Genomic DNA, 19,944 nt, shown 5'->3' with positions numbered 1-19,944 from the left:
ATATATAATACATATAATATATTATATACAATATATAAAAATAAATATAATATATAATATATAATAAAAATATATAATATTATATATATAATATATTATATAATATATATAAACATATATATATATAAAATATATATATATAAATATATATATATCCCACATATATATACATTCTAGCTCACAAAAAAAAGATAAACACAAAATATTGTCCAGGGGTTTTGAGTAAATTTAAGTTTTCAGTAAATCAAACCTCCTTATAAAAATACACATCAGTTCACTTCCAAAAGTCGCCTTAAAACACAGTATTGCTTAACTTGAAAAAACCCACCGAGTTAAATGGTATTTGCTGGAATGTTTTAGTTAAGCTTGGTTTAAATGAGTCGATTATTTAAGGGGGGGTTTAATTTTTAAGTTTGGTTTAAATGAGTCCATTATTTAAGGGGGGTTAGTTTTTAAGCTTGGTTTAAATGAGTCCATTATTTAAGGGGGGGTTAGTTTTTAAGCTTGATTTAAATGAGTCCATTATTTAAGGGGGGGTTTAATTTTTAAGTTTGATTTAAATGAGTTTTAAGGGGAGGTTAGTTTTTAAGCTTGGTTTAAATGAGTCAATTATTTAAGGGGGGGTTAATTTTTAAGCCTGGTTTAAATGAGTCGATTAATTAAGGGGGAGTTTAATTTTTAAGCCGGACTCATGGCTGCATTTGGAACTGTTTCACAGGTTATATCCGGAACACCAGCAGCATCTCCCCCCGGGGTTACTCCTCCAGCTCCACCCCCCAACAGTCCAACTACAGCACGTCCAGCAACAGCATGAACGGCTACAGCAACGTGCCCATGGGCAACCTGGGCGTGCCGGGCTCGCCGGGCTTCATCAACGGCTCTCCCACGGCATCGCCCTACGGATGTACGGCCCTGGCCTTCCCTCTGCTGCTCCCTCAGTCCACTCACTGAGCCCAAAATGCAGGCTTTGGGGACCAGGGGCTGATTTGGGCTTGGGGGGTTTTGGTGCTGACGAAAAATATCCCTGTTTTTCAAGAGAAGGAGAGGAATAGTCAAGATTGTTTCTTTTTTCTTTCCTTTTTAAATCCTTACGTGATTATTACTGTTATATATTATTGCATATTACACATATTAGTATTACATATACAGATATATTACATATATAGTATATTATTATATATTATTGCATATTACACATTATAGTATTACGTAGACATATATATTACATATATAGTATATTATTATATATTTTTGTATATTACATATTATAGTATTACATACACATATATACTATATATAGTCTATTATTATATATTATTGCATATTACATATTATAGTATCACATATACATATATATTACATATATAGTATATTATTATATATTGTTGCATATTACACATTATAGTATTACATATACATATATATTGCATATATAGTATATTATTATATATTATTGCATATTACATATTATAGTATTACATAGACATATATATTACATATATAGTATATTATTCTATATATATTTATTATATATAATATATATTATAATATATGTTATTGCATATTACATATTATAGTATTACATATACAGATATATTACATATATAGTATATGATTATATATAATTGCATATTACACATGATAGTATTACATATACATATATATTACTTATATAGCATATTATTATATATTATTGTATATTACACATTATAGTATTACATACACATATATACTACATATATAGTATATTATTATATATATTTATTATATATAATATATATTATTATATATATTATTGCATATTACATATTATAGTATCACATATACATATATATTACATATATAGTATATTATTATATATTATATATCATTATGGATTATATGACTATATTAATAATACATATTACTATATATTATAATGGACTATGTATTATATATTTTTATATATTAAAGATTATAGATAATTATATATTATATTATATATCATTATGGATTATCGATTATATATGACTATATATTATATATTATTATACATCATAGATAATTATACATTATATATTGATTAAAGATTATATATCATATTAATTATTAATATTATTGATATTAATGATTATATATAATATATCATTATATACTATATATTACCATATATTATATATCATATATGAATGAATGAATATTATATAGTACTATTAATAATATATTATCATATATTATATATATCAGTGTATATATTATTATATATAATATAAAATAGATATTATATTACTAGATATTATATAAATAGATATTAGAGAAACATATCCTTACACCAATTCCTAAGTGGCAAAGGCCACAGTGAGAAAGGAGGCCCAATTTGCAACTTTATTAAGCAAGTCACCATTACTTTTAGCACAGGGACTTGCCCAAAGCCTGGGCAAAAGCCACTGTGAAATAATTTTTATGAGCTTGAACACATCATCAATAACTGAGAGCTGAATTGGGGATTAATTTCCTCTGGAACTATATTCCCTTAATAACCAGAAATAGAACAGGGATAGAATTAAGCTCTGCATTTCTAGTTACTGGTTCCACCATGAGCACTCACTCTTTATTTCATGCCTTGAGTTCCATCTGGCAACAGAGTGTGTGTGTAAAATATATATATATAAAATATATACATATTATATATAATATACATTATATTTATTTATTATAGATATTTTATATATATACCACAAACTGTGATGTAGACAAATAATTAGCTATATATTATATATGTACATATATAAAACCAGGATGAGCAATTACACATATATTGAATTATTATAATTTAAATATTTACCTCCCTCATGGCTTGTGGAGGATCACACCTTTCCAGAAAGCCCCTGGTATCCCACAAAACACCATTTTATTTCATTTACATGTTAAGCAGGGCAGTGTTTAGGCCTGGATTAAAACCAGCCTAAACAGAGGGAGCTGTACAAGCTTCACCCTCAGATCAACATTCCCGTTATTATTCTGGAAGCAAACAATTCCTTAACAAAGTACTGGACACATCATTTTTTTTTTTTCTTGCAAGATGCTTCTTTAAAAAGAAGCCGATTTACATAAAAATCTAAGAAACAGCCTAAAAACAAGGAAATTTTATTTTTAAAAGAAAATGGGGAGGGCACAGGAATTCCCAGCCTTCCCAATTTCCAAAGGCACCAAGTGGCCAGGCCATTACTGTTCATATTGATGAATATGAACATTTGATGACTTACAATTTTCTGGTCTCCTCACCCCTTCATTTTCGAAGATTTAAAATAAAATACATTATATAAAATAGAATTATATATAAATAAAATATATTTATTCTAAATAGATAATATTTTATATATATTATATATAAATATATATAATATATATTTTATATATATGATATATTTAATGAATATATTTAATATATAAATATATTTAGTAATGTCTATAAAATATATATTTTATATATATATAAATATATTTAGTAATTTATATAAAATATATATTTTATTTATATATATATGAATATATTTAGTAATGTCTATAAAATATATATTTTTTATATATAAATAGATATAAAAATATAATTCGAGTCTCTGCGAGAACGAGACCTTCTTGACGAGCTAAAACGAGGCGTTTTCAGCAGTTTTACCAAACTTCTACAGTTGCATTTCTGATGAAAAAAAAGCCTTTTTTTGTTTGTTCCCTTTGCAGTGATGTCCTCCAGCCCCACCGTTGGCTCCTCCAGCACTTCTTCCATCCTCCCCTTCTCGTCCTCCGTCTTCCCCGCTGTCAAACAGAAGAGTGCCTTTGCTCCTGTCATCAGACCCCAAGGGTCTCCTTCCCCTGCCTGCTCCAGTGGCAATGGAAATGGCTTTAGAGGTAAGAAATGCTCGGAATTCTATATTAAATTGATATTAAACCCCTGGCAGAGGCAAACACAGCCACCACGTGGATGCCATCCCACTGGTATCCCAGGGAAAGGGATTAAAGCAACAATCCGAGTTCACAGAATCATCCTAGAATCAGTTGGGTTCCACCAGGAGCACTCACTCTTTATTTCACACCTTGATTTCCATCTGGCAAGAGAGTGTGTGTGTAAAATATATATACATTATATAATAGATATATTATATATATAATGATGATTATATAGATATAATAGATATAATATATATATTATATATATATCATCATTATATATCTAATATAATTATATATATTATATATAATTATGATTATATATATAATTTATTATAATATATATAATAAATATTTTATATCTAATATATATAATATATATCATCATTATATATCATTATATATATTATATATAATCATCATTATATATAATATATACAATTATATATATAATATATATATTATATATATATTATATAATTATATATATAACATATATAATTATATATAATAATATATATTATATATTATATAATTATATATCTAATATATATAATATATACATCATTATATATCTAATATAATTATATATATAATGATGATTATACATATAATAAATATATATAATATATATAATATATATATCATCATTGTATATCATTATATATATAATCATCATTATATATATAATATATATTATATAATGTATATATATATCTCAAATATACATTACATTTATTTATTATAGATATTTTCTATATATACCACAAACTGTGATGTAGACAAATAATTAAATATATATGTTATATAGGTACATATATAAAAACAGGATGAGCAATTACACCTATATTGAATTATTATAATTTAATTATTTACCTCCCCCATGGCTTGTGGAGGATCACACCTTTCCAGAAAGCCCCTGGTATCCCACAAAATACCATTTTATTTCATTTACATGTTAAGCAGAGCAGTGCTTAGGCCTGGATTAAAACCAGTTGGGTTGGAAGGGACCTCCGAGATCATCAAGTCCAACTCTTGGACTTGGTTCCAGCCCATGGCACTGATGCCACATCCAGTCTCAGCTTAAAAACCTCCAGGGGTGGAGAATCCCCCCCTTCCCTGGGCAGCCCATTCCAATGGCTGAGCACCCTCTCTGCAAAGAAATTCTTCCTAAGATTTTCTGTTTGGTTTTAAACCAGCAGGGGCCAAACCCTCGTTTTCACCCCGAGAAAGGTCTGAGCTGATGGTGCCCTTCAACCACAGACTGGTTTGGGTTGGGAAGGACCTTAAACCCATCCCTTTCCAACCCCTTTCTCCTAGAATATAGTGGAATAGAATCATAGAATCATAGAGTCAGTTGGGTTGGAAGGGACCTTCCCCTAGAATATAGTGGGATAGCAGCTCTTTTGTGAGGAATGGCTTCTCCTCGGGCTGCGGGGATTTGTTAAACGCGGGTTAACACTCAGCTCTGCGCAAAACAGCCCCGGCTCGAAACCTGCGGCGAGGTTTAGGCTCAGCCCGGGAATTGAGCCCCGCAGCCCATTTACAGCCCTTTTAAAGGTGATCTGCGGAACAAATGTGGGCAGCGAGATAAGAACGGGAACCTGCCTCAATTCTGGCTTTTAACAGGCTGCGGAGGGGGGGGAGCTGTGGCACATAAATGAGCTCCGAGTCTCCATAAAAAAGCCTTTATAGGGCCGGAGAAGTCATCTGGCTCCTTCAGCCTTCGCTGGAGATCCCAGAGCAAACCCAGCTCTGGGAATTGAGCCCAGCCAAGAGGCAGTGGGAATTCGAAATGAGCCCTACAAACCACACCTGCCGGGCTGGGGGGGGACAGAAACCCTCAGCTGGGCCACGGGGACTCGCAGAACCCGGGATTATTTGGTGTCACCAGGAAATTCTGAGCGTGCCGACCGAAAACAATTCGGTTTTTAAAAGCCAGCTTAGGGAATTCTGCAACAGCTTCTTCCCCTGCCCCATTTCCATGAAAATCCGTGTTTTTCTAAGACCATCTTCTCCCTATTAATGAAAGATCATCATCACCCCATTGATGAAAGATCTTCTCCCTGTTAATGAAAGATCCTCATCTCCCCATTAATGGGCAAATCCATTGATCTGCCCGTGTAAATCCACAGGTATTGTGTAGACAGGGAATATAATTTCTTTTCTGTGTTTAAGGAAGCTGAAAGAAGGAATTGAGGCAATTTTTTAAACTCTAGGTATGGAAAGTTTTGTTGGCCCAACAGTTAAACTATTTAGAAATGGGTTTATCCTTGTTAATGTTCTGTATGATCCTGGTGTCTAAAGAGTCACCATCACCACCCACCCTGCAGGTATCTTTTTTTTCCTTTTTTTTTAGGGGGAAAGTGTTCTTTGCATCAGTCATTGAAAGGGTGTATTTATTTCACTGCATTTTTATAAAAAAGGAGAGGGTTTTGCTGTTTTAGGGAACTGTTTCAGGGCGACGTAATTTCAAACTGTTTTAATTAAACATTTAAGTAGGAAGGCTCATCAAATGAAGAACAGTTTGCTTGTTTAGCTTAAGCTTAATTTAAGGATAAATCAGTGTGTTCAGAACAGATTTAAATCTGCTTTAAACTTGTCTAACTGCTTTGTAGAGAAGGTCTAAATATTAAGAAGTTACCTGAGGTAGAGCTGAACACAAATCAGTGAGAAAAATCACTCAGATTGTTCCTGGGAGACAGAAAGAGGACAGATTAAAAACCAACTGACTTCGTATTTAAATTAATAATTTAAATTAAAGTAAGGTAAATCTTCTTAGCAAAAGTTTCCCTCTTTTTTAACCTGTCTATAAAGAGGTTATATTATTATTTCAGATATCCTCATTGCAACAGGCTGCAGTGAGGAGGATGGAGGTTTTATCACCAGGAAACCTGAGACCATTTGGTGCCATTTATGCCACTTGGTGTTGACAACATATTTGATGCAGTGATCAAATATGAGATGTATAAATCAGTGATCAATAAGAGATTGTAAAAATGAAGCTTTGATATTAAATATAACAAAATCTCCACGCTAAAACCTCGCATCCATGAATTTTCAGTGACAAAAGCCCACTCCTTGTTCAGAATTAAAGTTCAGGATTAATTAGTGAGTTAAGTCAGGATACAAAGACCTGGGCATAGATAAATGGCTACAGAATTTATTGACCACGTCCCTTTTTTTTTGGTGGGATTTCTACACCAACACAAACATAAATATATGAATTTAAGGAGCTGTGGTTCCCTCACAAACACATCTGCCCAGGGTTTGTTACGCCAGGTCCTTGGAACTCCTGAACTCTTCCAGCCACGGAGGCGAATTCCAAGTGAAATATTGAAATGGCTGCAAGCTGGGGAGCACATGCCTTGGAAAGGCTCCAGGCACACAGAGCCTGAGCTCCAAATGAACATTCCCACAGTGCTGCCAGACACATGTGGCCAAAAACTCAACGGGAGGCTCCCCGAGAGGCTCCTTGAATGGACTCACTGTGCTGGGGCAATGGGAGACTGAGAATTCCTGCCCCCTCCCTGGGCCAGAAAGCAGGAATGGCTGGGCTGGGCATGTCATTCCTGGTTATTTGCTGCTGGATCAAACTTGGGCATCAGCAAATAGAGCTGGGTTGGAACAGCCAAAGCACAGTGAATATCTGCAGGTCCCTTCCCAAAGCCCAGCAGGGAAGTGTTTTGACATCACCTCTCCATTTCCCACCCATAATATGTGGAAAACATCCCCATGGGGGTTTTTTTAGCTTTAATGTAAAGTTTGGGATGTGTTTTGGCCACATCTTTTGTTCAAAGGCAGGTTTGCTGGTGATACAACTTCCATCCTCCTCACTGCAGCCTGTTGCAATGAGGAGATTTGAAATAATAATATGTATGATCTAATTCCATAATTAGTAGTTATAGCCATATTTGTTATTATTGTTGTTATTATTATATCCATTAATTAATAGCAGCCCCCCAGAGCATGCCATTCTACTCACAAGCACTACTGAAAATCTAGAATATAACTTCCATGTGTGGTAACCACAGCAGTGTTTAAGCCTGGGTTAAAACCAGTCTAAACAGAAGCTTCATCCTCAGATCAGCATTCCCATTACTCCAGCAGTTTACAGGGAGAAGTTTTTTTTCCAAAAATGTATTTTTGGAGAATTTGGTGATGCTCAAAAGCTGCTGGTAGGAAATATGTATATAAATATAATACACTTCTATACTATATTATATATTAATACTATATTAATGTTTATAATACTTCTACTATATTAATACTTCTAAATAATAATGCTATATTAATATATTATATGTAGAAATATATATATATAAAATATATAGAAGTATTAACCAAGCCTGAAACTTGCAGCTCTGCTGACTTTGGGCTGCACAAGAGCCAAGACATGTGGGATCCCCTTGGATAACCCCCCGTGCCACGTGTTCCTGCTTTTCCTCTCCCCCCTGCCATCTGCTCCACATTCCCACAGTGTAAGAGCCCGTGGTAGGTAGGGAAGGAGCAGGAATTCCAGCCTCTGCCTTCCCTGTGCTCTCCAGATTGGGAGCAGGTGATTCCCACACAGCAACCCTGGTGTCCGTGTCAAGGCTGTTTAGGAAGGGCCCTGGGAAGATAGGAAGTGATGGGACACAGGAAGAAAACCCAACTGCCCAACCCACTCACCTCACTGGTGGGAAAAGCAGGAAAATTGGAACCTGCTGGAGCAGATTCCCTTTGGCTCAGCACGTGAAAATGCAAAGCTCAGTTCCAAGGAATAGCAGGCAAAGCCCAGAAGGGCAGATATTCCATGAACCACCAGGATCCTGGTGGGATTGGAGGTATTGGAGGCTGCTGCCCTAAGGAACAGCCTCCATTTGCACCATTCCCTAAATAAATCCAGGTGTTTGTGCTGAAGGATCTAATTATTAGGATCTTGTCTGGAGGAAGTTAGGAGTGTCAGCAGCACTGGGCATTCCAGCCCCTTTCCAATAAAAGGCTGGGAAAACAGGTAACAGGAAAAGGAGTTGCTCTGGAAACCTTGTAAGGGGTGAGATTTGTCAACACTTCAGACACAACATCTCAAAATAACTCAGCAGAGACTCTGACCAGGTAAAAATGACAGGACTGATTCCACATTTTCAGCAACGTGCTCCTGCCTGAACCAGAATGATTCCAGAGCCCAGACAGGGATTTAGGTCTGCAAATCATATATAAACTATGTCAATATATATGAAAAATATGTATTTATCATCTGATTAAATTGGATACCTCGGAAGGATCAAGGACATTTTCCTGCCCTGTTTATTGGCAGAGGTAGAAGTGGCCCAGACTGCTTAGAAACAAATAAAACCTGAGGTGTCAGCAAGAAGTTTGAAATATCTCTCAACTAAACAAAATTTTAAGTAACTAATTATTTTCTCATTTGTTGGGATGGTCATTTGAGTCGCTCTTCCCATTTCACAGGCTAGACAAGAGCTCTATTTTTAATGAGAGAAAACAAAAATCTGCCTTTTCACTAGGAAAATATTCCTCCCTGGGAGGGTGGGGAGGGGCTGGGATGGAATTCCCAGAAAAGCTGTGGCTGCCCCTGGATCCCTGGAAGTGTCCAAGGCCAGGATGGAGCAACCTGGGCTAGTGGGAGGTGTCCCTGCCCGTGGCACTGGATGATTTTAAGGTCCCTTCCAACCCAAAGCATTCCAGAATTCCATGATTCAGCACTCAGCCCCTTCCCAGTTGTCACCAAATGCCTGTTGGAATTGCAGAGAGTCCTTTCCCACTCCAAGGCAGCATTTGCAAAGGCTACTTGTACCCACCAGGCTTATGATCATTATTAATTACAGCCATTAAAGGTGCCTATCACCACAGCATCTGGGTACTACCCGTGTTTGATTATTTATTTATAAAAAAATTCTCCAACCTTGTGACAATTTTAATCAAGTGTTTCAGTTGATAATTGCAAGCTGTCAAGGTTAATACAATAAGGCTCATCTCTAATTCTTTTTCCATTTCCCTCCAAGAGGAAAAGAAAAAAAAAAAGAAGAAGAAAAAAAAAAAACCCTCTGGGATAATGACTGTGGTTTCTATATTCCCAACTCATCTGGGAGTGTCCTGCATTGAACCACCTTTATTGAAAAGTTACATCGATTCAATATATAGTAATACAGGCAAAAATAATTACAGCTTTGCTTGCAGTGTAAGACCTTAATCCAAACCTCACAAACATTCAATAAAAAGCCATCCAGGCTGGGAATAGGCTTTTGACAGTGCAGCCCCAACGGGGGGTGGAGGTGGGGTGGAAATGGGCAGGGGAGGGGGTGTGAAAGGAGAGGGAAGCACAGAGCAAAGCCTTTGGATGAGCTGGGGGAAGCCAGGTGAGAATTCCAGGCAATATTCCTCAACTGACTTGGCCTTTGTTGCAGCAGGAGATGAAATGCCAGTGACACAATTGGGCTTTTCTGGGTTATTTTAAAGTCTTACCCGAGTTTGGGCTCTGGCAGGGTCATCCTGGCAACTTCCAAGGAGCACTTACAGCCTGGAATGACAAAATATTTGGGCTGGGGGTGCTGAGGAGAGGAAAAAGAGGGAATTCTACTTGCCCTGGAGGAAAGGAAGGGAGGGAAATTAGGGCTCAGGGTAACAACACACCCCTGAGTGCAGTTCTGCTGCTGCCATCACTAGTTTGAGTCCAGGACTGCTGGATAATCATGGAATCATGGAATGCTTTGGGTTGGAGGGGACTTAAAGCTCACCCAGTGCCACCCTCTGCCAAGGGCAGGGACACCTTCCACTATTCCAGGCCTCTCCAACCTGGCTTTGGACACTTCCAGGGATGAGGCAGCCACAGCTTCTCTGGGTAACCTGTACCAGTGCACATCTTTTTCTTTTATAATTAATATTTTTAATTATACAGTAAAAAATGTACCTTCTCTTCAATCTAATGAACTTCCCAAAATTCTGCATCTGCAAGAATGAAAATATTTTTAAAGAGACATGGCAGAAATTCAGGCTGGGTCTTTGCTTCCATTTGCTGGCTGGAGTTTCCCATGCTTAAAAAAAAGTGGAAATAGCGTTGCTAACAATAAGAAAAAAACATTTATACCAATATGGACTTAGTCCCTTGGGAGCAGAGTTAAAATACGCTGGCACCAGCCCCTGGATGTCTCAAATTAAGCCAGGAGAAAAGGTTCCCCCAGGTAGGGACTGTGCAGGTGCTCCTGGATTTGCTTGAGGCAAAAGCCCTGGCCAGGTTAGTCAGACACAGAGGAGTTTAAATTCCAGGTTAGTAGACTCGAGGAGTTTAAATTCCAGGTTAGTCAGACACAGAGGTTAAATTCCTGGAGCCAACCTGGCTGATTTTGCCTGAGGCAGGTGAGGAGGATCCTGTTCCTCTGGGACACCTGGGGGAAGCACCAGCATCCAAGGGCACACACTCCCCTTCCCTCTTCCCCAGCCCAGCAGGGCCTGGAGCAGGGCAGCAATCCAAGGCTCCATCAAGTTTCTAAGGCATGTGGTGAATCCACAAGGATAAGGCTCTCCAGCCATCAGGATGAATTTTGGGGCTTGGGGATGAGGAGAAGGAAAGAGCAGCCTCTTAGTGTTGGCAAAAAAATCTCTCTTCTAATGCACAATGCCCCGAAAAAAACCCCACAAAAACTAACAGGCTTATAAATGTTTACCTGTTTTATTTAGGGTTATGTATGTTTTATTTAGGGTAATGTATGTTTTATTTAGGTTTATGTATGTAGGGTTCGAAACTGAAAAACAACAACAAATTCCTAAGCGATTACAAAGAAGGAGATATTTGACTTGAGGCTGTTTGGTTTCACTTTCTCTTTCAGCTAGCTGCTAAAATTGGCAGGGACTTCAGCCCCAGTCATTAGAAAACACGAAAATATTTATTTTCCTATTGTATTAAATCACGGACCGTGTCCACAGTTGTTTGCAAACACAGCTTGGATAAAAGACTCGCGTGAGCTGAGGAACTTGCCCTAAGCATTTTTTTAAATGCTTTGAGCGTGAGGGTGAAATTAATTCTTGGGGGAAAAGGGCTTTTAAACACAGGAATAATCCCACAAATTTCAGTGCCCATAAATCTTTGCAGGATTAGGAACCTCGCGCCGCACCGAGGCCCCTTTGAAAATATGAGTCACTCATTTGTTATATAAATACATATAAACTTCACTCGGCCCTGCAAACCTTGGGGAGCAGCAGCAGTTCCAGGCAGCTCCAAACGTGGCTGTTGTCAGTTGTGAGGAGCAGAACTGCAATTAAAGGCGGGCAGAGTGACTAATAAATGATTTACACGAGGCCAGAGCTCCGGGAACTGCCAGCTACGACTGCAGGGCTTCAGACTGATGGGGAAACCAAGCAGGGCAGTGAGGCTGGTCCTTCAGCTGCAGGGCAGGAGGGCTCTGCAGAGGGACCTGGATGGGTTGGAGAGTTGGGCTGATTCCAAGGGGATGAGGTTCAACCAGGCCAAGGGCCGGGTCCTGCCCTTTGGCCGCAACAACCCCCGGCAGCTCCAGGCTGGGCCAGAGGGGCTGGAGAGCAGCCAGGCAGGAAGGGAGCTGGGAGTGGGGATGGACAGGGAGCTGAACAGGAGCCAGAGTGTGCCCAGGGGGGCAAGAGGCCAATGGATCCTGGCCTGGCTCAGGAACAGGGTGGCCAACAGGGCCAGGGAAGTGATTCTGCCCCTGGACTCAGCACTGGTGAGGCCACCCCTGGAGTGCTGTGTCCAGCTCTGGGCCCTCAGCTCAGGAAGGACATGGAGGGGCTGGAGCAGGTCCAGAGAAGGGCAACAAGGCTGGGGAAGGGACTGGAGCACAAGTGCTGTGAGGAGAGGCTGAGGGAGCTGGGGGGGCTCAGCCTGGATTAGAGGAGGCTCAGGGGAGACCTCCTCACTCTCTGCGACTCCCTGACAGGAGGGGGGAGCCAGGGGGGGTTGGTCTCTTTTCCCAGGCAACCATCAGCAAGACAAGAGGGCTGGGTCTGCAGCTGTGCCAGGGGAGGGGTAGGTTGGAGATTAGGAAGAATTTCTTTGCAGAGAGGGTGCTCAGCCATTGGAATGGAGCTGCCCAGGGAAGGGGGGGATTCTCCATCCCTGGAGGTTTTTAAGCTGAGACTGGATGTGGCATCAGTGCCATGGGCTGGGAACCACGGTGGGGTTGGATCAAGGGTTGGACTGGATGATCTCGGAGGTCCCTTCCAACCCAGCTGATTCTGTGATTAGCAAAGCCCAGCCCTGGGCCTTGCCAAGTGATTTGGGACTTGGAATTCCTAGGTTGGGTCCCCTCAGCAGCAGGGGGGGAATTCCCTTTGCTCCCACATCTCTCCTTGCTCACAGCACAACCCTTCCTGCCAGCAGGTGGGAAGGGAAGACCCTGCTCTGTTTGAGTTTTCAGGGATGGGTTTCAGTGTTCAGCTCGAGAAAGGGGGAGAAGTCTGAATTTTTGGGGCAGTTCTGAGCAATGTCCGTCTCAGGAGATAAGGATGCAAAAATGGGTGGACTTTGCTGAAAATACAAGTACTGAGGAGTGAATTAATCCTCTTTTACTCGTTTAATAACCACGGTGGGCCTTGGCTTTTCATGGAATCATGGAATGGTTTGGGTGGGAAGGGATCTTAAAGTTCACTCGGTGCCACCCCCTGCCATGGGCAGGGACACCTTCCACTGGCCCAGGTTGCTCCAACCTGGCCTTGGACACTTCCAGGGATCCAGGGGCAGCCACAGCCTCTCTGGGAATTCCAGCCCAGCCCTCCCCACCCTCCCAGGGAGGAATTCCTTCCCTTTGGTGAATTCACTCTGCAATATCCCTTTGCCATTGCCTGTGTCACGGGCAGTTCTCACCATCTCTGTTCTCACTTCACCATCAAACCATCCAAAGACACCAAACCTCAAATTTAACCTCAGCTCAGGCCCTTCCTGGCTGCACACAAGGGGGTGAAGGGCTCAAACATATTTTGTTCCACAGCATTTTGCCACAATTTCATCTTTTTGTCCATTTTCTTTTGCAGCCATGACTGGTCTTGTCGTTCCCCCGATGTAAGGAAGGGGCAGCTTTGCCTCCTCTCCCTCTTCCCTTTTTTTCCTCTTTTTTTTTTGTTTTTATTTCATTTTTCTTTTACAGCACAAAACTACTTATTGTGATGGACCACTAAAAAGAAAAAAAAAATAGCACTACAAGCTCTTTTTTTGAAGGGAAAGCCAGGCCCAGGAAAAAGCAAACAAACAAACAAACAAAAAATGAACCAACAAAAAAAAAGGAACATTTTTTATGGATTGGACAAGACAGAAATCTGCATCTTTTACCTGTTTAACGTTTCTGACACAACCACATCAACTCTTCAAACATTGTGAAGGAAGAATCAGCCAGAGCCAGGATGAACAAGAGTCAGCAGAACGGAATCAGAAATGCAAAGTCTTTCCTGGAAGACACAAAAACCTTCCTGAGATTTGTAAAATATTCAAAGGGAAAAAAAAAAAAAAAAGAAAAAAAAAAAGAAAAAAAAAAAGAAATTGGCAAAAAAAACCACGATTCAAGCTTGATATTTTGGATACAATTTGTTTTACTTTGTAGGGGTAAAAAGCTGAAGTTTCTATTTTCTATGGAGCCTTTCAGATATCGATTTAGTTTATGCAGAAAAAAAACAAACAATTCAACAAAACAGGGTACCAGCATGAAAGAATTTCTAGGACAAACTGACATGAATGATGGAACTTTGGTGTATGTGTGTATTTGCTTATAGTTTAACCTCTTTAAAAAAAAAATGTAAGATGTTTTACAATTATTTAAATAAATAAACTTGTAACTTATTGTATGTAGAGGTAGAAATTAAAACCCTTTTTTGGATTTTTTCCTCCAGCTGTACAATGAAGAAAGATGATGCAAAAATGTAGTGATAAGTTTGAGATATTATTATTACTGCTGCAACTGCTCCTCACTTTTTTCCCCCCCCTCTTACTGAATTCATGTGCAAGGATGTATAGGATTCTTTCTGATGAACAAAACCATCACAGACTTTTGTGGTTTTAATCCATGTATGAATTTTTTCCCCCTCCTCGTCTTCCCCCCCCAACACCTTGCAATTTTTTTGTCTCAATTAAAAATATTCAGGTACTGAGATGAACTGCTAAAAAGTCTCAAAGCCCCAACTGGTGATTTGGGATTTGGGATTTGAATGGATCGGGTTTTTTCATGAGGTACTGAGATTATTTTAGAGATTCAGTGTATGAATTTAGGAGGGAAAGGGTTCTCCGGGGTTTTCCATGTAGTTAGAACACCTTAAGTTCAGTTATACTTCATATTAAAGGGTGCATTTATCAAGGGTGAATATGTATTTGAATAATATATGCACTTTTATCCTGAGTCATTAAAAATGGTAAGTATTTTCCAGTTATATATTGAAGTTCATAGAGGTAATCGATTGCTTTGGATTTTTCTGCATTTTAGGGTTAAAAAAAACCCAAAACACAACACAGGTTTAGTTCTCCTTTGCATCTCCTCTCCTGAAATTGGAAGGTGGGAACCAGTCTGATAAAATAAATCACTACTTATCTGACTAAACCACTCAAAAGCACTGGATTGTTGGAAAGGCAGTTTTAGTGGAGGAAAAAAAAATGAGTTCCACTGCAGAGACCCCACCAAAACCCCACAGTTCCCATGGAGAGCTGTCCCTCTGGAAATGCCTGGATGTTAATAAATAAATCTTCATATGGCCCCTTGAACCTGTACTTGTCCATGTGCCCAGGAGTTTTAGGGATGGGGGAGGAAAACTGTGTCCTTGGTGATCCTTAGCTGTGGGAGAAGATGTTCTGGACGTGGGATGGTGGAGCTGGAACAACTCCCACTTTTCCCAGCTGATGGGAGAAATGTGTTTAATGGGTTGAAATGGATTTAGGAAGCACAAGGATGTGTTTCTTAAGCAGGGCAGAAGAGACAAACTGGGCTGCTCTGCTCCTTCCTGAAGATGTTCCACTTGTTGGGAAGGAATTTCCTATCCCTGGCTGGGTTGGGAGGTTTGGTGGGGTCTTCCTGAGGTGCCTTCTCAGTGCTGTTATATTCCATTTTAGAAGGGGGCAGCAGGTTTATTGTCTTCTAAAACCCAAGGCCTGGTCTATGATATCAGATTAGAAGTGATTTTAGGGAGGTTTGGTGGGAATAATGTGTTTTTAAGCAGCATGAACACAGTTAGGGGCTTCCAGCCAGGCTGCACCAAGTGTCTGCACTCCAGAAAAAAGAGGAAATAAAAGAATTTCAGCTTTCTGATTGACACTGTGGGTTCTTTGTGCCATCAAGGATGGGGCAACCAGCAACCCCAAAGCCAAGTGATGCCTGGAATATGAAGGAATCCCAGGGGTTGGGAAGCCTGGAGCTGTCACTGCAGGTTGACCTTTGGTAGCACAGGGTCTGACCTGCTCGTGGATGTTCAGAACAGCAAAACAGCCACAAAAAACCCTCCAAACCCCAAAATATTTCATTCATTCATAGGTACCAACATCCCAGCGAGACTGGGAGGTCTGAATTCATGCTTGGGATTGGGCATAAAACCCAGATTGAGGGTTAGTAGAGCTGGGATTAAACCTCCCATAAATTTCAGTGAAAACTACATTGAGCCCTAAATTTAAAAAAATTATCTTGGATCAGGCTCATTTTTATATTTTGACCTACTAAAACACCCCAAACAGCTCCAAAGCATTACAATGTTGGATTTTTCCCCCCCTCTGCCCTGCTCTGCACGGGCTACTTTTAAAATTTATCATCAAACAGATTCAAAATTCCAAGTCCAACAAACATTCCAGACCAACAGAAATTTCTAGACCCCCTGCTCCTTTTTTTTTTTTAACAAATAAGATTTCCATTACAAAATCTCAGTTAGAAAGACTTCCAATTTAAAAAATTTGAGATATTTCATGGCAAAAAACCCCTCTTTTGTTCATCGTCCAGCCTTTCTTTTTTGACCATTGCTTAGTCAGCACGTGAAAAAAAGATCCACCACATCACTGAAGGCTTGGGAAGATTCAGGGGGAAAAATTTACAGGCTGGCAATAAAAAAAAAAAAAACCAAACCAAAACAAGGAAAGTTCCTGAAACATTCCACATTCCTGTCACACTCCAGTTGGTTTTATGAGCTCTGTCCAGTTGCTCGAGTTGCCACAGGGGGAAAAGAAAACCTCCCTGGGAAGCTGCTCCAAGTTTTTGCAGGAAGAGACACGAGTGTTGAAAAAGGGCTTCTCCTGGTTTGATTTGAGCCAAAAAAAGGTGAAAATAATTAAATATAGGGATGATTTAGAGGGTGAGTTTTGCTCAGCAGTGGAAATCGTGGTGCTGGAGGTGATGGAGGGGGGAACTCACTGGGAGCTTCCCAGAGAAAAAGGTGTGTAAATAAATCAATCCAATCCTCAGCCATGAGAGGAGGACTTTGGCACTGGCAAAACACCCAACAAAAGGGACAAAAAAAAAATAATAATGTAAAAATTGATGTGTAGGGATTTGTTCTTTTTCAGTGTAATGAGCAAATCTGTTCCTCTTTTAGTTCTTGCTGTCGAGACTTTCCTCTCTGCCACCAGAAAGGTGAAAGTGTCACAAGAGGTGACTGCAAATTTGACCAGAACTTTGGAAGGGTACATTTGATTTCCTTATTTATCTTGGTAGAGCATCTTACTCCCCCCTATTTCTTTGCACACTTCCAATATGCATGGTTTTTTCCAAACCTCCTGTAAATTAAGGCCTCATTTCTCTCCCTCCTGTATAGTTTTGGGGTTGGTTTGGGGTTGGCTGGTTGGTTTTATTTTTGGTTTCTTTGCTTTGTCAGTTATCCACAGTATGAAGTTGCTATGCACAGAGCTTTTGTAAAGATAGGCTTTTTTTGGGGTTGGTTTTTTTTTTGTTGTTGTTGTTGTTTTGTTTACTGTTTTTAACGGTCCTACTTATGGAAGAATATCTTGTTTGTAAAATGAATTATGTCTACTTCAGTTTTAAACTTTAAATTATCCTAACAAAAAAAAAAAAAATAAAATTTTTGTACTGTAAACCAAGGGGGGGAATTATCTTAATTTCATCACATTCTGTATTCTTTCTCATCTTTATGGGTCACTCAGGGCAACAATAACACTCCAAAATCATAATTATTATGTATGGGAGGGTTTTAAAACCAAGCTTTCATGCTTGGCTGTAAAACATCCACACATCATCTGGTAGAGCCTGATTTGGATTATATTGGTCATGGAATAAGATAATAATTATTGGCCATGGAATAAGGTGATAATTAATGGTCTTTTCTGACCATTCCTTTATTACAACTGGTGAATAAATGGACACTATGTGAGAGTTTAGTCCTTTTTGGGGAAGAAAGGCCTCAAAAAGCAGGACAGGGGGAGTCCTTTTTGGACACCTTCCCTTTTTGTGACAATTGGCCAAAGCACAAAATCAAAAACCAAACCCAGGACTGGCTGATCCTGGGCTAGATTTGGGCTCCTTGGTCCTGTTTTAGGCACCATCTTTGTGCACAGCCCTGAGCAAACAATAAATTCAGGCTGCAGAGTCACACTGGCTCAGAAAATAAAAAGTAAAAAGTGTGTTTTCTTCCCTCTTGTGCAGTGAACACTTCAGTCACAGGGATGGATAAACCAGAGCACTGAAAAGTGCTTGGGAAATGGTCATGGACTCTCTAACCCAGGAATATTCCATTTTCTGGGATGAAAATTGCTGGAAAGGTTCAACCAGATGAAAATTTGCACTGTGAAAGCCACTTCTTTTGACATTTTCTGACTAAGGACAGAATATGAGTCAGTGTTTAAACCACTGCCAGATGTCAGTGAGAGCAAACACGAGGCACCATCAGCCAAAAGCTGAGGGAAAAACAGGGAATTTTGGGGTGATCTGCCTCAATTCCTCCTTCCAGGAGAAGGTGCCATTAGGAGATGACCTTCATGCCAGCAGTGAAACCCAAGTTGTCCACTGTCCTGGTGAAATATCCCCTGGAACAGAGGCCCATTCTCCTGAAAATCTGATTCAACTCTTCCCCCCTTGCCCCCCCAGAAATCCCAGCAGTGTATTAAGTGCTGATTTTAGTGATAAAACCACCAGTTCCTGTCAAAGAGATTCTCAGCCTTTAACAGTGACCTGCTGTTCAGTGCAGGCAGGGGGTTTGTTGTGCAGATGAAAGCTGGAGAGCTGCTGCTCCACTCCCTCTTTGTTGCCTCTTTTAGGGACTTGATGATGTACAGACACAACATGGGCTCGTGGGGTGTCACTGGTGTCACCTTCAGAGCTGTCCTGGGGTCTGAGCAACTTCCAAAGGAAATGCTGTGGGAGGGGATACAGGAGATTTTCAGGGGAAAAAAAAAATTAAGCTTTTAACTCAGAATAAAAACCCCAACAAACAACTCTCTCCAACCCCAAGTAGCTTAAACTATGCAAGACTATTTGCACTGAAAGAGAATCTCTATTAAAACACCCCAAAAAGCTCTCAAACCAGGGACAGTGTCCTGGTGAACCTGTTCCATTATCTGTCTTCCTCTATTTTTAAAAGCCAGGGGGGAAAGGCTTTTCTTGGTCCACATTAAGACCAATAAAGGCCTGAAACCTTCAGTCCCATGAAGTCCTTGGCTCAGCAGGTTTGACACGAAGATCTCATTGCTGAGATTCTTCTGAGGGAAGAATTTAATGCCCTTTGTCACATCGGATGCAGAAAGTGCCTCTTTTCCAAGGCAAGGCAGCTGGGGGGCTGTTCATTTGTCCAGGATCAGGAACACCAAAGGAACTGGGATAATGGGAACTCTCCTATGAGTGGTCTGTGATCCTGCAGGTTGTCTTTGGTTGTCTTTGTGCAGGTTGGGCACAGTTTCCAGGTTCAGAAAGGCCTTCCAGAGCAGCACATCCTCTCCCACCCTCCTTTTTTAACCTCCTCTCCAGGTCTTTTCCAAGTGGCTCTTGGTAAAAATCTGATTTTCCCTTGAACAAACAGCGGAACAAAAGCCACTCATCCAGCCCCTCACTCAGGGCAGCCCCGGGGTGGGAGAGGGGGAAAGAA

At 39.7% G+C, this 19,944-nt stretch overlaps 1 protein-coding gene across 2 annotated transcripts in view; it reads left to right on the top strand.

The window, feature by feature from the left end:
• Positions 1–17,004, top strand: part of EBF2 (EBF transcription factor 2) — a 140,706-nt gene extending 123,702 nt beyond the window's left edge. Inside the window, exons 14-16 of one of the 2 annotated variants that reach the window (XM_064638186.1) lie at positions 719–904; positions 3,718–3,885; positions 14,040–17,004. In XM_064638186.1, coding sequence (XP_064494256.1) covers positions 719–904; positions 3,718–3,885; positions 14,040–14,059 — 374 coding nt within the window. In that variant the 3' untranslated portion in view covers positions 14,060–17,004. Of the gene's footprint in view, positions 1–718; positions 905–3,717; positions 3,886–13,926 lie in introns of both variants that reach the window. The other variant, XM_064638185.1, reaches the window with a different exon arrangement.
• The last annotated feature ends 2,940 nt before the right edge of the window (positions 17,005–19,944 follow it).

Source organism: Pseudopipra pipra, chromosome 28, assembly GCF_036250125.1.
Source record: "Pseudopipra pipra isolate bDixPip1 chromosome 28, bDixPip1.hap1, whole genome shotgun sequence".
In the NCBI taxonomy this organism is placed as follows: domain Eukaryota; kingdom Metazoa; phylum Chordata; class Aves; order Passeriformes; family Pipridae; genus Pseudopipra; species Pseudopipra pipra.
This window is presented reverse-complemented; position numbering and strand designations above follow the sequence as displayed.